The sequence below is a fragment of the Manacus candei genome, unplaced genomic scaffold, assembly GCF_025592945.1.
Source record: "Manacus candei isolate 608988 ecotype Guabito, Panama unplaced genomic scaffold, ASM2559294v1 h1tg000023l, whole genome shotgun sequence".
NCBI classification, from domain to species: Eukaryota; Metazoa; Chordata; class Aves; order Passeriformes; family Pipridae; genus Manacus; species Manacus candei.
Window position 1 is genome coordinate 20444272 of NW_026138071.1, and position 21950 is coordinate 20466221.

At 37.9% G+C, this 21950-nt stretch overlaps 1 protein-coding gene across 5 annotated transcripts in view; it reads left to right on the forward strand.

Annotated features, from left to right (window-relative positions):
* The first annotated feature begins 1924 nt into the window (after nt 1-1924).
* Nucleotides 1925-21950, forward strand: part of RFTN2 (raftlin family member 2) — a 33926-nt gene continuing 13900 nt past the window's right edge. For 4 of the 5 annotated variants that reach the window (XM_051787974.1, XM_051787972.1, XM_051787973.1 and 1 more), the window contains exons 1-8: nt 1925-2695; nt 3093-3297; nt 7235-7418; nt 9352-9463; nt 11021-11333; nt 14255-14455; nt 17428-17549; nt 18603-18706. In XM_051787974.1, coding sequence (XP_051643934.1) covers nt 3159-3297; nt 7235-7418; nt 9352-9463; nt 11021-11333; nt 14255-14455; nt 17428-17549; nt 18603-18706 — 1175 coding nt within the window. In that variant the 5' untranslated portion in view covers nt 1925-2695; nt 3093-3158. The other variant, XM_051787971.1, reaches the window with a different exon arrangement.

Sequence of the window (21950 nt, forward strand, 5' to 3'; positions counted from 1 at the left end):
GATTTCCTCAGAAAGGGGTGCCAGTACCTCTTGTATTTGACACCAATGCCACAGACAGAGAGCCTGCCTTGGATGTCAGTAATGTTGGTAACAGCGCAACATAGAGTCAGGAACAGGGGCATGTGTAGTTCCAAATCCGTTTCATGCATGGGATTGTGTCCTTCTGCTCAGTAAGCTTAGTAATGTAACAAAAAAGACAAAAATGGCTCCTTGCAAATGTTTTCAAACCTCCCACAGACAACAGGGAACAAAGCACATCATGACCAAGGGGCAGGAACAACCCTGAGCTGGGGGTAGGCAACAAGAGTGTTTGTCTCACAGTCTGGTCAGAACTGCTGTGCAGAAGTGCTGCTGCTTCTTATCCTGCACTGCCAGCAGAAGTCAGTAATCCATTGCTAGGGACACACTCCTGTGGGTGTGCTACTCTTCTGCAGGCTTCGTATCACTCTTCCAGTTCATCAGAATAAAAACTCTTGGGGGATCCTGGAAGCCTTCCACGGAAGCATAGTTCCTTTGGATTCACTGGCCCTTTGTTTGGCTAACTTTGCCTTTTTAAAAGTCTAAAAATTACATCAAGCTTCAATGAAAGAGTCACATGCTCTTTCGGGGGGGATACTGTGACTGCAACACATCAGTGAATCAGTGTTTTAGGGATTTGCTCCTCTCTGATACCAGTTCCCAGCGTGTTTGCAGCTTGCATCACTGTAAGTGGGTTGTTTTGTAGTTTGTATCCACTTTGCAACAGGAAACTACAGCTATTCAGGCAGCTCTTCAAGCAGCTCTTGAATCCAAGAATCTTGTGATTCTGCTTCTCTCCTGAGTCATTTGGCTGCCTTGATGCAGTTTTGAACTCCTGTGAGGGATGCTGCTGGTTCTTGCTGATTTTGTTTTGTCTTCATTTTGACATGTGAAGTCCACAGTTTCATTGGTTCAGTCTAGTGACTGAGTCAAGTCTGCAGTGACAACTGTTGACTGACTTCCAACTTGGAAGTTTAAAGCTCCTTATGCTAATCTGGGGCTGCACAGAATAAGGACCACTGCTTTTATCTGTAACAGTGTTTCTTTGTGGTGTCATGAGAGTCTGTTTATACTATGGAAAATCCTGTCTTGGTGAGAAGGTTGAAATATTGTGTAAGCCTTGTCATGAAGAACTCAAAATACAATATTCTGGCCTCATGAAAAATGTAGCTATGTTAAGTAAAATAAATAAATGAAAAGGCAACCTGCTGGCAACTGGACTAGTGCTGCAAAAAGTTGTTTTACCTGCAGCTCTCTTATTCATGCCATGGCTTTATACAAGCAGTTATAGTGGATCTTAAAGTCTGTGTGGAATGAAGCAGTGGGGTTCTCAGGGTTGAGTGGACAGTTCACATGTATGGCTGGTGATAAGTATGACATGTTCACATGTATGACAGTTCAGGGATAACCTTTACTGAAAACTGGGAGCAATTTATGTGTAAGACCAGGTGCAGGAAGATGATGAATTTTGCTTATTTGGCATATTTTCCCAGGTTTTAACCAAGATGACAATACTCAAGGATTTCCTCTTGGTTTCAGCACCCGGGAGCTTGTTTTAAAGACTGTTTGTGATAATTACAACTTCAGTCCCAGGTTCTGTGCTCAGTGACTTATAAACTTTTCCAGAGTTAAGTAAATTTAAGCTATAACGTGTATTTCAAAGGGGTTTGGTCTTTAGATTTATCATTCCTGGTAAGTTACTTAAATAAAAAGTTAGATCACTTTTCTTCCAATAGAACAGAATCCCACAAATAGTTAATGCCTAACTTAGAGTGATTCGTTATACAAAATGTTGGCATTTTTAATAAGATTAATGTATTTCAATGAAAAAAAGCAGAAAATCTTTTTGAATTCAAATGTGCAGTTCCTTTAATCTAAAATGGTATTATGAATCTTTGGCTTTCTCTAGATGCAATCTAAAAATAAAAAGGTGAATTTCCTAACAAAGCCTTAGAAAATAAAGTACTGTTCTTTTTTCCTCTATGCATTATCATGGTTTGCATCAGCTGTAATACAGTTACAAGTGACTTGCAATAGTTAATATATTGAGAGCCCTTAAAATTATACTAAATTTTCAGGACCTAAAGAAAAGTTCAGTATAGAAAACAGTGTTGAAAGCCTGTGGCTGTACCAACTGAGGTCATCCTAACAGAGGAGGAAAGGATTTTATTTGTTCACTACCCATGAAAAAATGGGAAACAAAGTTTTGTAACTTTTTTCATATATAATCTTGAAAAAGTCTTTCTTCCCATTTGAAGTGAGGAATATTTCAGTGTCATTTTTTGGTGGTTTTCAAAACCAGTTACATAAGTTAATTTTAGCAATGTAGATTCTTACCGATTTTTCTGGACAAGAAATTACTACATAACTTTATTATTACAGTGTATTACACTATGTTGATGTGTTTTGTTTTTGTTTGTTTTTTTTTCCTCTGGAAGAACATTCCTATAGAAAGGAAATAGGAGCCAAAGTCTGAAATCTAAAATAAGGACTAAACAGCTTTTCATTTGCTTTTCTACCCTTTGAGATGCCAGAAGCAATTTCCTCTTGAAGCTAACTTCCTCTCTGGAAGTGATTTTCGTCTCCAACCATGTTGAGGCTCTCTTCTCATTCTTTCATTCTGACTAACTTGCTTTTTTCCCCTCTGACTTTCTACTGCAGTTGGGAACTTCTGGAGGTAAGTAATGACAGACAAGTTTCTCTCTAACTTTCTTTTTCAGTTCTTCTTCCCCCCCCCTCCCGCCCCCCCTCAGCCAGTCAGTCTAGAAGGACAAACAAAGCACTATTGGTGTCCTCTGTAAGAGAGCACTGATAGGGGCTGGCTGTAAATTGACGTGGCATGGAAAATCTCTGCTAGTTTGGAGCAGCTCTAATGTTGCTGCGAAATCAAGCCTACTCTTAACCAAGTTTGTAGCTTGAAATCATCACGGGCTTACGGGTTCTATGTTAAAAATGAATGGAAAGTACCTTCATTTTTCGGTTTGGGAACTGGATTTTTTCTCTGTTTGGATTTACAGCTAATAGAAAACAAAATCAAAGGGAATTATTTGGTTACTTTTTTTTTTTTCCTGTAGTAAGAGCGACAGATCTTGCTGCTCCCCCCACCTTTTCCTGCAACTTAATCATTTGCAGATCTTGCCATGGGGTGCGGACTGAGAAAGCTGGAAGACCCAGATGATAGCAGCCCTGGAAAAATCTTTTCTACACTGAAGAGACCACAAGTTGAAACAAAGATGGATTCTGCTTATGAATATGTATTGCTGGATTTTACTTTAGAAGGTATTTTTTTTTATGCTGTGTGTTTACTATTGTGAGATAAGAAATGGCATTTAACTTAGCTCTGTCTTGTTTGACTTACAGTAAATCTTAGATACTTTTAGCAAAGCCAGCCAGAGTGTAAGACTCTTATTTTGAAACACAAATCATGACGGAGGTCCTCACTTATATAAAATTACAGTGGAAACTACCGAAGTATTTTTAACAACCAAACCTTCCAAATTACACAACTGTCCTTGTTAAGGAAGCTGGCTAAAACTGTTAGAGATTTTCCTAGTTTCCTGTGAGTCAGATACTGCCATCCGTGCTCGCTCTGAATAATGGTTGTCTGAGTTCAGTGTGACGGTTCAGAAAATACGCTGTGCCTGAACCTTAATTGAATAACAATTTTTTTTAAATGCACTCCACTTCTGAAAACAGGCTGTCATTGTCCTTGTTACTTTATGCAGAAGTAAGTCTGTTCCTTAGTTGTATACTAGGAGTAACTTCCCCTCTTATGCCCACTCCACACTCTTGGTAGATATTTCTGTAAGGCTCTTAGAGTTTCATCTTACTATTTTTTTTCCAAGTGCTTTACTTGTAGTTGTTGAATAGTCTTTTGAAATCGTGACTGAAATGAAACAAAATCTGTATGCATAGCTAGAGGCAGACAGTGCTCTGTGGGATACTTCCTTCCCAAGGGTGTCCCATCTCTAACAGAGCAACTCCCTGTTCCACTAAGTTGAAAACATAAACAAGCCCAGATGGCTGCCCTTGGAGAACAGACAGCTCAGTTTTGCAGTCACTTTATAGAAACTTGCATTTTAGAACAGCTCAGTCTACTGGAACATCTTAATAACAAGGATTTGAAGTAAATGCAGTTGCTAGAAGGGTTTGATAAAGGGAGGAAGTGTAAGTACAGGTCTTACTGCAATTTCAGGAACTGTTTCATAAACAAAACTTGGCTTCTGCTTAGTTTTACCTCTAAATTAAAGGACTGTGGTAATATTCTATTTAAAATATAAGTATTTTCATTGAAAATCTGCAAGGTACAGATGAGAATACACATTCTACTAGGTTATAGTACGTGAAATCCAACTGTTTTTGTTAGTCTGTTTATTTACACAAAGTTTCTTTCTGGCTTGTTCCTTTTGAAGTAACAAAACTTGTAGTAGTGGTAACATGCTGGAAATAAAGCTAGGCTGCCTAATGCCTACATGGATTACCTCCTAATCTACTGGTAATAGAAAGGATAACTTTGAGGCTGAAGAGCATTTAGTGTTCTTAAATAGCCTGTGTTCTGGATAGCTTTCTTGTGTTTTCAAGTCACAGTTTCAGAAAGTGTTGTGTAAAGGATCTGTTATAAAGGTGGTTGTGACTTTTTTTTAAGTAAAAGCACATCAAACAACTGCAAATAAAGGTGCATCTCTGTGTTTCAATAACTTAGCAGTGAAGATTAATTTTCTCCTATCTAGTCTGATATTCAGAAATGCTTGGCTTCAGTGGCCTACTGTGGTATTATGAATGTCAAATAAGCAAAATCAGTTTCTGATAGTTGCCTAAATCGTTTTAGGTTTCTGACTGTAAGCAAGTGGATTTGTGGACACATTCTGTTGAGTGGTTCTAGCTTTGTGTGTATATGACCTTAAAATATTTTTTACTTGGAATTTCTTTCCTTTATAGAGAGATGATAATGAATAAAAAATGCAGTGTGTATACTGTCTGAGAGGTATTTGTGAACTCTGATTGCTTCTGAAATGGGGGGATTAGCTAAAATATTGTGGAGAATATGTTGGGCTTTTTTTTTTTCTTACCTCAGTCAACTCATACTTGCTACTACTTGAATGTCCTTTGGCTAAGTGAAACATTAGTGAGATCCCTTTATCACTTCAGACCAAAGTTTTCACTCTGCTGTCAGGTTGTGTTATATCTTCATGACACTCCTTCTGTCTTGCCAATTTTCCAAGCAAGGTCTTCCCCTACAAAGATTTCTGTTTGCCTGAGTGATTCATTACCACTGGTTCTTGCACTGTGTAAAACAGAAAATCAGCACTTAATCATCTTTAAGATCCTACAGAAAGCTATGTCCTGCATCAAGATAAAAATATAGCAACTCTGAGTGTGTTACTTCATTTCAATCTGCCTTACTCTGTGTTTTATCAGGTATGTGCTGTGTGAAGTGGAAATGAGCCTGCTGGAGAGACTGTCAGCAGTCCCTGATCTTCTCCCAAGCTGTGATGCAGATTAGGTCAACCATGCTGCAGCCTAAATTTGCTGGCTGGAGTCCTTGTGCGTCTTAACTAGTTATTAGCAGTGCACTGAACCTTGGCTTCTCCCCTCCTGGTCCCCATAAACTTCCATCTGTACTGTAAAAAATTAGCTTTCAGCTTCATGGAGGGTGATCTGCACCAGGAGAATCTCAAACAAGAAAATTAAAGCCCATCTTTTATTTTGGTGGAATTGAGTAGTACAAAGAAAAGGGAGCAGTGGACTCTGAAGTATAATTTTAAATGCCTGTCAGTGACTGTAAATCCCAAGGTCTCAATCGTGAGGCGTATCTCAGTTACAAAAACAGCTACTTTTTTTTCAAGTCATTTCAACTAAAAAGTAGGGATAGTTTAAATATTCCTACTGAAGCAGAATGTTTTATGCTTTGTCCAGAACCCTCCTGGTTAGGGAAAAGGAGGAACATTGATGCACCCTGCTAAGATGACAAGCTGTGAAGTTCTTGTCACTCTGAGTAACAGTATGAATGTGTATGAAGTAGCTGTTCTGTTGTCATCTTCAGTGTCCTGCATTGGAAGCTTACTGTGGAGCTGGCAAGTTAGCTGCAGTTCTGGTACCTGGTAAAAGTGTTTTGGCTACCTGTTGATAGCACATCAGGAGGGAAACTTTGTTAATGAAAAGGGGTTAAGACATTTGCAAAATAAGTGATGATCATGTTGCATCATTGCTGCTTTCTTGGCTTGTGGGTTGTGGAGCAGTTATTTCTCAGCATGTATGTCTCTAGATTTACTATGAGTGTAATCATGGGATGGAGGTATTGCTGAGGGCAAAATATTGTCCCTTTATGGAAGGGGATGAAAACTTTGGCAAATCTGTGCTGTCATCATTACTCTTCTGTTACTGTCTGTATATGATATTGATTTCCTGCTCTCTGAGAGCATCTGCAATTCCAGTTGTACTTGAGAGGAACAGGAATTACTGCCCCATTAGACTGACTGCAGCAGAATATACTGTTACCAGCATGGAATGTCCTTTGTGCAAGTGCTGTGGATCAGACAAGTCAAAAAAGATTCTCCAAGAAGTTTTCCCTTTATCTGTGCAGTTTTCCCCAAGAGCTGTGTATTACTGAGATGTTGCCTATTGATGCAAAATGCCTGCATGCACTCAGGGATCTTCCACAGAAATTAAACACCACAAGCTTACTTAGCTGATGTGTACTTGGGTTTACTGGAAAAAGGAGTTGGGACTATGTAAAAATACCAACCTGTGCTCCACAGATGACTTCTGAAGGGAAAAAAACAGAGAAACAAATTAGTTGTTGCAGGCTTAAATCTGTTATACAGGAACTTAGCTCAAAACTAAGGTTGAAGGGTACTGCATCAGTATGTTTAAGGCTTTGGATGGACAAAATAGTTGCTTTGTTAAATTCAGCCCTATTGTGTGTTTAGATGTTAACTCAGCTCTTAAATCAGCTTGGCAAACCTAGATCAAACAGAAAATGTTGCCAAGTACGTTAAAAATAGATCATATGAAGTTGTAAAAATAGTTACATTCAAGTGGTTGAATACTATTGAATCCTCTTTGAATCTGCTTTTTCTTGTATAAATAGCAGTGTAGCTTTTTAGCAAACGCCTTGGGATGGGTTTTGTGTGGTTTACATAAAAGAAACTCTCCTAAAACGTATGTGGATGTAAACAGGAATCACGTGCTTCTCTTCTGCTTTCAATGCTTTTAGCTTCATCAAATCCAGAAGTTATCAAGATCAGTTCTGTGTTGGATATAGCCTCCCAGGTGGAAGAATATTACAGCAAAGGATACGTTGTAGGAGCTGTTCATCCTATTATGCTGCCCATTGGACGTAGAAGGAGTTTCCCTGCAAGTCACATGTATCGAGTGGTACTTTCACGATTAAAATTAAGGTAACAGTGACATCATTTGAATACACTGATCCATTACTGAAGCCATTTGTAAATGGGTTGCTCAACTTGCATAACTTATTATCAGTTTGAAATGAGTGCCTCAGAGAATCAAATTAACTGTTTCTGGTCTAGAAAGGTTTTTTAATCAATGATAAGCACACTACAGGCTAATGTTTACTTTGCCATAGTAAATGTCCAAACAAAAATCCAAAGTGTAATATCATCTGTCTTAGAAACTGCAGCAAATAGAAGATTAACCAAAACAGTAGGAGAGGAATAAGCTGCTTTAAATTACTTTATCTTCTTCATTTTCAAAACTTTTGTTTTCACTTTTCCCAAGGAAAATGACATATAATTTGTGAAACAGCTTGTCAGGGAGAGTTTGGGTTTTTTCTTATTAAGAAGGAGATAATCATTCTGTGATCAGAGGTCTTACAGAAGCTTGGTTTTGACACTGAGGGAGATGCAAGAGTTGTTCCAGATCCATGGTCTTGTTTATTACTCATGTTTTCACTGCCTTATAATCACCATGTGATCATAAAGAACACAAAGAAATGTTACCATTAGTTTATTTGAATGTACAGAATATAACCTTTTGTTCTTATTTTGAAAAACTAGAAAAGTGAGGTTCTTAGTGCATTAAAAGTTGCTATGCTTCCCCTTCACTCCCGAGTCCTTATGTGAAGGGTTCTTTGATTTATTTGGAGGACTGGAAGGGTGTAAATTGGAAGCTGCCCCCTGCCACTCCATTAAGGCTTCTGTAGAACATGTTCATTTGAGGTAACTTCTCAAACCCCTTGCTTAAACAAGCGTTGTCCAGGGTATTTGCTGCTCGTACAACTTAACCTTGGTAAGTTCATCTGCAAACAAGGTGAATGGTTTTTCTTGTGGGCAAAAGCTTGGGTAAGAAAGCAGAATGCTTGCTCTCTGGAGCTGAGGCTTCTAGGGGCTGACACTGCCAGCAGCAGCTCCCACAACTTGCCTTATCCCTCTGGGTGGGGTATCCTTATAAAGTTGTTGTTTGAACCTTTAGGCCTTTGAATAGATGAGTGGTGAGACCCTGTAGCCTACCTGTGAAACTCTTGGTGTAGCTTCAGAGTTTGCTACACAGGTGCTTTATGTATTTCTGTTGGTTTTGCTGTAGGCAAATACACCTTCTCTGACTACTGTCTGGAAAGTAACCTTTTATATTTCAGTGGGTCTCATTGATGTTTCTTTTGAATTCAAATGGTTATGTGAAGGAAACATCAAATAAAATCCCATTATATTATTGATGTACACTAAATCAGACACTAAATTGTCTGAATAATAATCCAACTGGTTTTATCTAAAACATGATGAGTATTATTCTGTAACTTGAAATAGAAGTTAGTGCTTGTCAGCTTCTTAAATCTGAGAGATTTAAACACTATCTAGCTCTCAGTAATTGTTTGTGCATTGCGTTTCTAGTATTTGTCTGTACTGTTTCATACAACAGCTGCAACTCTGCTTTAGTTACAAAAACTGAGCAGCAGCATGTTGAGTGTAAAAGGACCACTTCTATTCATAGTGTTTTCTACAAAACCAAACCTGTTTTGTGCTTACTAAATTTATAGTTTAAATTTGTGGGGTTTGCATTATCAGAGATTTTTGCATTTATTACAATAGCAGGGGTGTTTATCAGTAAAGCTCAATTTCCAAAAGATGCCTATGAGTGGCCTTCAGATGAAATTCCTGTTAAATATTAATATTCTTACCATGGCATTGTAACACAATACCTGTCACTTTGCATAAGAAACAGAACAAGACACTAAAACCCACTGAGTTCTAAAAAGTATGAAGAAGCATTGTCAGGATTTCATAACTGTTTCAAAAGAGAAGAATTCTATATGCAAGCATGTGCCCAAGTTAGCAGCAAACTCCTGACAAAGACTGCTTTCTTTCTGTGTTCTAGCCAGAAGCATGCAGCACCCAGAGGACAAAGGCACCCCAGGCTGCTGATTGAGGAATGTCCTTTAATGTATGAAACACTGACAAATGAGGTAGTGAAAGAACTGTTAGAAAAGGTAATGGAGGCTTTTTCCAACTTTTCTTCAGACTTTTGTTGCTATCATACATATAAGTTATATTAAGTGGCTGATGTGTTTTTAGTTTTGCATTTATCTCATAGAAACTACAAAGCTTTTCTGAAAATGAAGAGTTCTTTTTCTTCACTAGTTAATGTTTCTAACGTAGGACTGAGTGTTGATTGCTGCAAAGCTTTGGGAGACTGGCTGGTTACACCACTTAAAGCAGAATCAAACCCAACTCGATCACTTTATATAAAATGCTTGTGTGATGTCTGAAGTTTCATGTTATTCCAAGTAAAGTACCTAAGAAAGTTTTTTTCATTCTTTAACAGAACTACAACATGTGCAGTAAGTGTATTAAGTATTTACTTGGCACAGCTTTTGAAAACATTGCATAGTTCAAGTAAACTAAAGTTCCACTGGAATGCAAGTTCTAGTTCTGGTTCTTTTTGTGTTTAACTTCCTCTGCAAAACTGAAGACTTGCTGAAACAGGAAACTATTGTTATTACAAGAGTTAATGATATCTCTTACATTAGTTGCCAAGGAAAGTAGTAGAGGAAAAAGCATATTGAAGATCTTTAATCATCTTTGAAGTTATCAGAGTTGCTTAAATTTTCTAAATGGCTTGTTTTGACTTTGGCAGGCATTTCAGTTTTAGTGTGATTCTGTTACATGCTTACACTATGGGGCTGTTGCCAGGCTGGTGATGTAGTGTACCAGCCAAAGATTAAAAGGAAAAACACACTTGAAATGAGCAGTGATGCAATCGTGGAAGCATATTTGGTACAGAAGTAGTATGGGAGAATAATTTGATTTTAAACTGTTCTCGGTGTTTGGATTTACCAGGGAAAACTTTCCATCACAGGGAGCTTGTAGCACAAGATGGCAGTGGGATCACCTTCCTAAATGGCTGCACTCCTTATCCCAGAACAAAAACCAACACCTCCAAGAACAGACACATCTCACAGGTGGCACAGATGTTAGTTGTAGATTGAGACTTCAGCGCAGAGAAAAAGACACACCACTGGCTGAAGGAGTTGAAGAGGATTATTTGCTTCTAGCTCCCTCCTTTCTCTGCTCCTTCAGTATTCTCAGTAATAATGAAGTTGAGTAGCCTCCGAGGGAACTAGGGGGTAATGAATCATGGCACATGACAAAGAGATATTTCTGTAGTATTGGAGGGCAGTATTTTTAGTATCAGTGGTATCACATGTTTAAAGAAACAATACTATTTATCGCTCCACTATGCTGCTTATCTCTGTGACACAGTAAATAAAGTACTTTGAGTTTGTTCTAAATGAAGGACTTTGTATGCCCTCAAGCCAGTACTAGTGTTGGCCACCTTTCTTGGCCTGATTCCAGATACATGCTGGAAAACTTCCATTTACTTTGAAGCATGAGGAGTGTCAAAGACAAACCACCCTTCTATAAGTACCCTTCTATGTCTTCATGTCCTCAGCAGTTCAGTTACACAGAACATGCATACAGAAGTTTTAAAGAAGTTCCATGCAATTCTAAAATGACTCTGCAGCTAAATTTCTGTTGTATTACAGGTTAACGAAGCTGCTAAAAGAGGCAAGAAGTTTGTGGGATTTGTAACGCAACACTTCCCTCAGCCTAAAGCCTGTAATGGAACAAGCCCAGATGGAAGTGCAGAGCTGGAAGCAACACTGGGCAGAAGAAACAGGGAACACAGGAGAGAAAACTTTGATGAAAACTATAAAAACTGGAATGAGGGGACATTGAGTGGTCATTCATCTGAGAGTGGGATAGAGGAGGAAATGCAAGGAGAAAGCAGACTATTAGAGGATTCAGACTTCCAGTTTGGAAAAGAAGTCAACCCTTCTAAACCACGGAAAGGAGATGGTAATAAATGTTGCTTGTTTACTGTAGAAATAAGGTATTCTATTGAGCTGTTAAGGTGTTGGAAAAAATAGAACATGCTGTTCTGTCAAATACTGGCTTTGGATGGTGCCTCTATATATGCATATGTAAATGCATATGCATTTCTAAAGAAGTTGCCAGTTAAAAAAGCAAAAGAAATATTTACCTTCTACTTTCTGTATATGAGCTGTGGTAATAGATTAAAATGATACTTCAGTTTTCATGTAGAATATTATAAATGTACAGTCCAAATTCTAATTTTTAACTTGAATAAAGGGAAACCCACAAACCACCCCCCCCAGAATTACCCACAGTGTAATTCTGGCTTGAAATATGGTGCAAGCAGGTAGCTTGTTTGCTTGACATGTGTGTAACAAACATGTGGCAGTAAAAATCTTTTCTCTTAGAAGGATGCAATTGCTATAAAACCTTTTTCCTAAATGCATGTTGTTTTCACTTAATATTAAATCCTAAACATTTCCAAGAATATGTTGTGATTGCAGTTGTGCCTGTTTCAAAGCTGACAACAGAGAGAGCCCCTTCCAGCCAGAGCTGTAATTTTACATGCTTCTAGCCAGCTCCCATAATGTACAGCAAACAAATCCGTTCCTAATGGATTCTTTCTGGTTAACGTGCCTTCAGGAAGCACCCTGAAAGAGATCACTTAAAATAATGCATTGACCATGAAATCAAAGACGATAATTGCTACAAAATGAATTTACTAGAGAAAAGTAAGCATTAGAAGTATAGGAAGGGAAAGTATAATTGAAAAATGTTGGTGCAGAGGTAGACAACTTAGTTGTAGAAGAGTCTGAGGTGCTTAATGTAGTCTGTGTGAAAGATTGCCTCAGAGTCTTCCAGGCTGCTAAGAGGAGAAGGTGGAAAGGAAGAAGTAATCTGAAGCATGAGAACTAACACAAGACAGTATTGTGTGGAAAGCAGGCAGCATGAAACTTCCATGTCAGGCTGCATTTTGACATAATAGGTTCTTCCCTGATGGGTCAGACGTGTTTTAATTGCTCTCAAAAGCAACCTTTTCACTTTGCTGTTAAAAGTAAAGCAGCCTCTCCAGTTTGTAGGCTGTCAGAAGAATGACTCTGTGCACTATGATCAGTGTCCTTCTTATTTTTAACACTTCAGTAAAAGCAGTTCTACAAGTGAGCCTTTATAGCATAATCTCCTAAAGCTCAACTCTTTCCTTACATCTTGAAACAGTGGGTTTGGTATATGTGGCAGAATAGAAGTCCTACAAGGAAAAAGCAGAAAACTGGTTCTGTTCAGGAGTGTTGTTTGTGCAGACTGGTGTGAGCAGGTAGATGAGCAACCAGTGCATCCCCTACGTGCAGTGCTCTCAGGAAACTTTTCAAAAAGCTTTAGAGGGGATATGCCAGGCTTCTCTATACTAGTCAAATAGTAAAGTCACTGGAACTTGTAAGGCAGAACTTTTGGAAACTTAACCTTTCTTGGAATATGTTGTATGTAACCATCACTTTAAAAAAACACTGATGTGAATTTTCCAAGGAAGTCTTATGAGTGAGTATGTATGTACTGCTGTGTCAATATGCCAGTTCCATTTACCTCTGCTCAAGTTCTAGATTTGGGGGTCATAACATATGAATTTTTACTATTACATTGCTTTTTGATTTATTCTATCAAATTTTGACTAATATATTGCTTGTGGAGGCAAACTTCTGGTAGATATGAGCGACTGAATAGTTGTATTGGAAAACAGTTTTCTTGGGAGCATAAGTGATCTCACTTAGCTGTATGGGAAAGGAAATTAAAGGTTATCAGGATTTATACTAATATAACCCCCTGTGGAGGGGATAAAATAAAACTGTATACTAGAATGACTAGAAAGAGTCATTCTTACTGAAAGTCCAGAATTTTGTTATTCTTTACCAAGAATAAGGTAAATTCATGTCATTTGCAGTGGGTGTGGTAACAATTCTCAGAACAGAGGGGTTCTTCCAGATGCTGATTCAGATTACTTGCACTACAAAGCCTACTTTGGAAATCTCTCTCTGTCTCTGGAGCCTAGAGAGACTAGCTTCTTATTTGGGGTCATCTAAGCCAAGTTCCTTTTGTTTTGGCAGTGTGAATACTTCCATGTTTAGGAGGTGGTTTTTATTGATTTATGCTGCTCAGCAGTATTAGACCATCTGAGAACATTTTTGGGCAACCAGTTTGTGTTATTTCTCCACAGCAGTGAAACACATGAGTGTATTGTGGAACACCTCTAAATAGCTAGGACTTGGTAACTTCCAGCAGTGATTTCCTGAAATGCTGTGAATCTGTGAATCTTAATCTTTCAATATTTGTTTGAATGTTTCTGTAACAGCAGTGTATTAATACCTACATATAAAATGATTTGAGTAGATGTAGGTTTTGTATACTTAACTTGCATGCTCACCAGTAGCTACTGAGAAGCCCCAGTAGGCAACTAATACCAGACTTAAATAACCTTCAGAAAATAATGGGTAAAAATTGATACAGTACATGACATTCCTTATGTTTACAAATGTAAAAAATTGTCATTGGTTATTAGAATTTCAAATATTTGTGACCAGAAGTTTTATAAGTGGCAGAAATGAAGTCTGTTTCCACGGGGTTCTTCTTAGCTCTTGTATATTTTCTTTATGCAAAACCCACCTACCCAGAGGGTCGGGTGGCAGCCCAAGTGTAGTAAGTTCACATTTTCCTTGTATCCCAAAGCATACTTCCCCTCACACCTTGTTCTGAGTGTGTTCAGATCTTAAACAGAGTACAGACACATCAGGAGACAATTATTAAAGCTGCTGCATAGAATTAGAAAATTACCTTGAAATAAGAGATTAGTAATATTATTAATTTTGGAGCACTGTCTTTAAGAGGTTCACTTTTCTTCCTTTCTCTTTTGCCAGAGAAGCTCTATACAGTCTTCAATGTTTTTGATGATGATTCCACCTGCTGGACCTATCATGAAGGTGTTTTGTCTATGAAAGTAACAAGGAAGGGGCCAGTTGTTAGTACTCTGGAAGCAGACTGGCTAGAATTAACTACATTTTATTATAAACAAGGATTGTCCTTAGTCGATTCTTTTGTACACTGGGAATCTTCTAAAGGTGAGTAAAGTCCCAGAATATAATAAAGCTTTTACTTGTTTATGTAGATCTACATAACTTGGAAAAAAACATAAGACCACGTTTTGTTTCTTGGTGTGAAGGTCAATATGTAAACATGTTCAGATAGTATATTGTAACTTTGTAGAATCTGATACCTAAAAAGGGAATAATTTGTCTTCTGGCCAATTAGAGATTGAAGTAATTGAAATTTCTCTTTTGGTTTATCAAATTGAGAATTTCCAAAGCAGGAAACTAGCGTAGTGATAAAACAAAATAAACTTTAGTTTGGTTTTGGTTTTTTTGAAGGAAAAGGTAATGGCAGGGGGGAGATCATTAGATGAATGTTTCTGTGACGTTCCTGTTCTGCTGCTCTGTGGATACTGTGCTGCACTCCAAATATTTCTAATGAGACAAAAGAGCACCTTGAGTTCTCATTAACCTTATTGTACCATTAAACCCAAGTTAGACTTTCCATGCTTCCTACTTTCTGAAAAATTCTTTCCAAACCACCAAACTGCATTAAAATTTGCTGTTCTGGTCAGATGTGGACACATGTAGGGAGTAGAGAAACCTGTTTTTGTCCTTGCATTCAACTGTAGGCAGATCCCCCAGGACTTGTTCACACAGCTGAGAGAGAGGTCTTCCCTGATCCCTCCTGCTTCCTGTGCTCTTCTGCAGGAATCTGCCAGCTCAGTTGACAGTCATATTGATATAATAGAGCAATTAAAATGATAGACCTCTGTGCCACAGGATCTTCAAATTTACTTCATTCTGCCATTTTTTTCTGGAGAGATCCTACCAGCTCTTTGGGAGTTCCTAGCCTTCATCCTCCTGATTAACAGATGCAAGCCTGTCAGTAGTGCCACTGCTGGCCCAGGCTCCTGCACACCATGCTGAGCCCAAAATCCTGCCTTTTGGCAGAGCTGTGGGTCAGTGCTGCACCACTGGTGACAACAGAAGCAGCTCTTTGCTGGCCAGAGTATCTAGAACTGTAAAACTGTTGCTGGTAAGATACATAATTTAGAGATTCCATTTCTATTTGAACTGAATTTGTCTGAAAGCCAGAAATGAAGTGTTGCAAAAAATATTAGGAAGCTACTGACTGTTGCACAATTGCTTGAAAAAAAAACTGGAAGAAGATGATAGTACCCTAGTGTTAGGGGTACAGATCAAGGCAAACTGACCTGGTTAATAAATTGTGAAACTATTAACTGCTATCAAACAACATTTGTTAAAATAAACCTAGACTTTATACTTCTCCAGAGTGATACTTTGGTTGAATTTATACATGTCTTGCTTGTACTAAGTTGCAAGTTGTTAGTGTTCCTGTATAATTAATTATGGCAGTTCAGTGTAAGCAGGCAAAATAAAGAGCTGCAGTGGAGGAAAGTCTTGTAAAATGTTGGTTATAAAGGTTTCAGGGCCCTTAAACAGTTTTTGCAATGCTCAGGCTGATTATCAAGAGCATTAGATAATTAATTGTCAAAGTTGCTTTCATAAGTCACTTTGTCTGCCTCTTATATGGGTTATACAAGGAGGGCAAAATTACTAGGACTTTGAGTAGTTGTTATATTTACTGTGTCTTATGCTTTTTTCTGTTAATCCTGACTTAAAATAATATGCACTCACCATCTCCTTTGCAAGGCAGAGCTTAAATAAAAAAAATTAAAACATAATCTTTAAAAGCTAAATTATATTGGTTCTTCAAAAGCAAAACCCTGACAACAATGACAACTCCTCAGTTTTCAGTGTTCTCTGTGGTTTTCAGTGTGAATCACTGCATTTCTGTAGCTCTGTGGTAAAGGAAATTTAGTGACTGTCAGAGGCACATAAGCTCATCAACAGGTTTACCTCAGATGGAATTTGGCAGCTAGTCCCTCTCAAACTGCAGATTTTATGCACATAAACAGTCTAATGGTGCAATTTGTAGTAGTTACCTTTTTTGCTCTGAAATTATTACTCCTGTTTATTCAAGTCAGTGGAAGAAGAAAATTTCCTTGGGAGGAAGAGAGGTGAGAATTCAGACTGCTAGATTTCAATACAGAGATTTTTTTAGTGCTGGAAAAGAACCCTCTGGAGATCTGTTACAGTTCACTGAGGGCTGGTTTTGGCAGCTGTTGAAATTAATCTTTGCAGCTGTTGTCCAACAAGTTTTACAGTCTTCCCATTCCTCACATAGAGAAGATCTGTCTGCTCCTCTCTGTGTGAAGAACTACCCCATCTTTAATGCCCAGGCAATAACATACCTCATCCAGTATTGGAGAGGATTTAAATCTGGTATTCTGAGGATTGCATAATTTTAATGTCTAATTTTAGTTTAAATTCAAGTTAGTCAGCTGTCAGGGTACATCTCCACAAAAGGCTTCCTGAAGGCTCTTGGGAGAAGCAAAAGCAGCAAATGACCCACTATTTGATGCACAGCTTTAGCTTGGGCCAGCCGGATGCTGTCGAGCTTGGATGTGTGAGTCAGGGAGTTGGGCTCTGAAACTTCCTTCCCATCAGGAATCTTCTTACAATTACTTGTGTTTCAGGCTCTTCCTGTGGCCATTTATGTTTTTAAGTAGCAATAGTTTGGCTTTGCACTTCATGGTTCACTTCTCTCTGTTCCCTGCCACCACACCAGAAGCTGCAGGCAGATGATATTGAGGTTGAGGAGAGAGGGTTTGTGCCCATCCTCTGCAGGAGATGTGTTGGATACAGGAAACTGGAATTCAGATTAGAGCAGGGAAGGGGTTAATGCTTTTGAGAAAATTAAATCATTCAGAGTTCAATTTGTGTAGAAAAAAAGGGATTTGAGTATTAAGTTGACTTGCATGCTCCAAGTTGTAATTAGATGCAGAAATAACCACAAATTTGAGTTTGCTAACTCATTTATTTTAGAGGACTGTTCAGTGAGGAGGGGGGGAAAACATCCCATATGTACCTCTTGGTAGTGTATCAACCTAAAACTTTGTTTCTGTTTATGTTCACAGGGGACTATTTGCCCAAATCTTTAGAGGGATTATTTATCTATGAAGAAGAAGGTGCTGGGGTTCCAGGTTCTAGCAGGAAAGGAAATGATGCAATAGTTGTTGAACAATGGACAGTCATTGAGGTAAATTAGTGATTATTTAGCAATGCTATTTCCTACTTTTATTTTTCTTGTTTTTTCCTTAGGGTGCTTGTACCAGTATTAGATAAATGTTCAGGATGGTTTCCTGAAGCCACTTGCATGGGCTAAACTCAAGCCTTAAATTATAAAAATAAAGTCAGGTCTGTGGCCATTGGTAAATGTACATAAAAGAAATATGCTGGAGGGATTCTGGCCTGCCATTTACAAATGATCATACCAACAGATACAACCACCAAAGAAAATGTTCTGGGATTTTTGTATGTGTTTCAGACCAATTTTGGATAGAATTCCAGCAAGTGCAGGTCACACTGACAATGTGAAGTATTTTTAAATAAAAAGGGGAAGAAGATAGCTAGAACTACAAACAGAAGGAAAATTATAATGAATTAGTTATGGCTTTCAGATGTATATTTTTATTAAAATGTTACTGCTAAATATGAAATACTTGGATTTTCCTAATTACTGTAGTAGGCTACAGCACTAAAATTTTTTAAATATTTTAATGTTTTAGGATTATTGCATCAATGACATCTGAAATTAGTCATTGTTGGAGGATATTAAGGGCTTACTTTTGAAATATCCAATGATAAATATGTTTACCAATGTGAAAAGAATTAACATAAAGCTTGTATGTTAAGAAAACCCAAACAAAAAAGCCTCACCAAAATCTTAATTATAGTGCTAGGTGAGATGCTTATTCTTCATATCTAAAGTAAAAACAAATACATAATTGACCCCTAAGATGGTGTTTAAAGTTTTGGCACTAATTTAGCAATGTGACAGACTGGACAAATGAGATGTGCTCTGTTGCTGAATCAGGGCTCATATCTGATGTTAATAAATTGCTTTCCTTGGGTTTTGTAGTCATGACCTTTCAGATTGTTTTCAGTTTGAAGTAGTGAATCTCCACCAAACAACAGTTTGTCATCTCAAAGGATCGTCCCACTAAAAGCGAGAGAGGAATTGTAGTTGTATAGAAATGTGAATAAAATCTGTACAGAGTCTCTTTACTACTTTTTATAATTATTAATGTAGGGGTGTGAAATTAAAACAGATTATGGACCTTTATTGCACACGCTGGCTGAGTTTGGATGGCTCCTGACCTGTGTCCTGCCTACACCCATCGTACGACATGACAGGTACCCACACTAGAGATTGCAGCATTTCTGGTGTACATGTCTGAGAATTATCAAGTAATTACTTGCATCCTTAAACGTAAAAAAAAGGAAAATGCTAATGTTAAATGCATATAAAACTTGAGATGTAAGTACCATTACTGTTGAGTCTTCTACTGTGGTGTTTTAGGTCTGCTGGTTTCAGTGAGTCTAATTCTAGACTTAAAATACATTGTGTAAATCTAAACATTATTTAGAAAACTTTTAACCACATAGTCAGCCCCCAGCAGTGGGGTTACTCATGCACTTCAAGTTTAAACAAGTATTGAAATGTTTCACTAGTTTAGGACCTTGGTGAATGACTAGTTTAGGTGATGGAAGAAGTCATGTCACAAGACAGTCATGCACTGTTTATTGCACATTAGAGTGGGGTGTGCTAATTCAGCAAGTTACTGGGCTGTTTCTCTTCTTTATAAAAATATTATGGTTCACTTGAAATATTGTACCAAACTACTGGATTTCAGTTTTCTGGTTGTTATACTTATTTAGATGATTGAGGGGACTCTGCTCTTTAAGAAGAACCAAATAGCCCACCTGAATCCTCCACAAGGTTCTAGACTTCTTTTTTTAACCCCCCCAAAAAGTACTGTGCTTTTCAGCACAGTATCAAGTTAAAAAAATGGCAAATGAAGCAGTGGATTAAGCACTCTTAATGCCCCTCTTCTCTCTCATCATCTTTTTTTAAGTTTTTCTTCCATTAGATTAAGATTGCCAAGCTTTGAAAACAAACAAATGTGCTGAGGCACAGCTTAGGGCTCACTACCAACTGTGGAAAGAGTGGATGACTTGAGAAATCTTTGGATCCCAGACCTCACTGTGTTAAATCAAGGCAGCATGAAAAAGATGTGAATGACAGTTTCTAAGAAAACTCCTGCAAGAAAGTGGGAGTTTTGTTCAAGTGATTTGACATAATTAAATCAACTCATGCATGTGAGAAGGAGGCTTTTCTGATCAGGAAATAGGTGTTGGGGTGTTTGGGCTGTGGATTTTTTTTTTTAATAGTTGATTTTAACCAACTGGTTAAATGCAAAGACAAGAAGTGGTAAAATAATATGGCATGTTCTGTGGAATTTTTTTTGTTTGTTTCTTTTTTTTTTAATAAGGGCCTCTGTATGTTTTGTTTTCTTCTAGAAGAAGCAGTTTCCAGAATACAAACCAAAATGGTTCTCCTTTCATTTCTTCAATAATTTTGCAGCCCAAATGTATTAGCTTTGAACATGGTGACTTGTAAGAGTATGTGAACTACTGAGCCTGGCTTTTGTAAACAGCTGAAATTTTTGGCCAAATCTTAGCTTGACAGTAAGTCTTCACAATGTGAATCTAATCTTTGAAGGATGTCAGTGGACAATGGGAGAGAGATTTTAGTAGTCATGGTGTGCTGTGAGTCATAGAATGAGGGACTTTTTAACCTACAAACTCTTGTGTCCCACAGGCAGTGTAACTGAACCCAGCCCTGCAGGGTTTGGACAAGCAGGGTCAGGAATGTCCTGAGCAGCTGCTGATCAACCACTCTGAGTGTCAGTCTGTGCCTGCAGCAGATGAATGGTGCTGCTTTGTACCTCATAGACTGCAGAGCAAAGGCAGGGCCCATAGAAAAAAATCCAAGTGCTAAAAGAAAAAAGAAATAGGAAAAAGGGCTAACAGCTTGATTAGGCTAGAGCTGTTAGTATTTGAATTAGTTAGAAAATGTACCAATCAGCAAAATATTAAAGTAGTGTTAGATTTCTCAAGTGGTGTTGCATCCTAGATGTGAAACAACCAGCCCATTAATAGCAGTGTTCATGCTAAAGGGGATTATATCCTGGCCAAATCTGAAGCTGGATTCATTTTATATCCACACTCAGATAATTCAGACTAATAAAAAGCATTTGTTTTCTGGCCTAAATGGTTGGGTAGGAGTCTGCGTGAATTGTCTAATACTTGTTATCCCACTGTGGCTTGAGTTACTCTTGGAAGAAATGGGATGAATCATGTTTTGTGTGCCTGTAGTATATCTCATATACAGCTATTCAATTTTCTTTAAAAAAAAAAAACTTGAAAAAGCCCATGAAGAAGAATTCCTAATTAGGAATTGAGAATTCATGAGTTGGAAAATTAACGACTTCCTGTCCTCATGGGCTAAGTAGCAATTGATAACTACTATTTTTAGGCATTGATGTTGGCATTTAAAGAGAAAAAATTCCTGAATGGTTACTGTGTGTCTGATATGAAAGATGCCATTACAGTGGTGGTGGTGATGGGTTATCCTAGGAATGCAAGTTAAATGTCTCAATAAAGAAGGATACTTTATGCTGCTCGACAGCTGGGGTTTTTTGCCAGACTTGGAACTCTGTCCTCAAAACCCAGCCTGAATATTAACAGTCTTCAGAAACACTGAAGAAATAAAATAAGCAACATTTTGAGATCATCTGACAAATTCATGTTTTCATATTTATTTTTATAAAAGAATTTGTGCACAATACTTAGATAAAATCTTCATTATCCTCATTTTTACTCACTGTAGTACTTTGGTCTATTCTGTTTTCCTCTTATTTATTGCAAAACTTTCCATCACTTCAGATCTTCTGTGATCTCTTCCTAGATGTTGTGCCCCCTGCTTGTCTGCAGACGAAGTGTGACCAGCTGGGGTGTGAGAGGGTTGCTGTGCACTGATGTGTTCCTTTTCAGGCTTTTGCAGGGTTAGGATTTGAAACAGTTCAAAAAAACACTAGGCTGTCATGTCTGTTCCTATGTGGTGCTGTTGTTGTAAAGTTTTTCATTTTTGACAGACATATGAATTAAAATAAAAAAAGAAAATAAATATATAAATAAAAATAAGTATAAAATAAAATGCCCAGAGCATTAAGCTGATGTGATAGCTGAATGTCACGCCTCACTGTCCTGTTTCAGGCAGGGGCAGCACTCTGTACAGCAGTTTAGTCTTTCAGTTCCTACCTCAATGGCTAAATCATGTTGGATGCAGGAAACATTTCCCTGAAAAGCTCTTTACTGTTACAAAGAGAGTGTACATGTCATTCTTGAAACACTCACAGTAGCCATTTTGTGCGGTGTTGTTTGAAAAATAAGCACTGTGGGGCTTGGGTTTGTTTTTTGGTCAGCACACTAGAGATTGCATAGAAGTTGCCCTCTCCTGACAGTGATTCTTTTTTTTTACTCTGGGGATATGAGAAAGCAGAGCATGAAAAAAAAAAAGCATATGATGCAACAT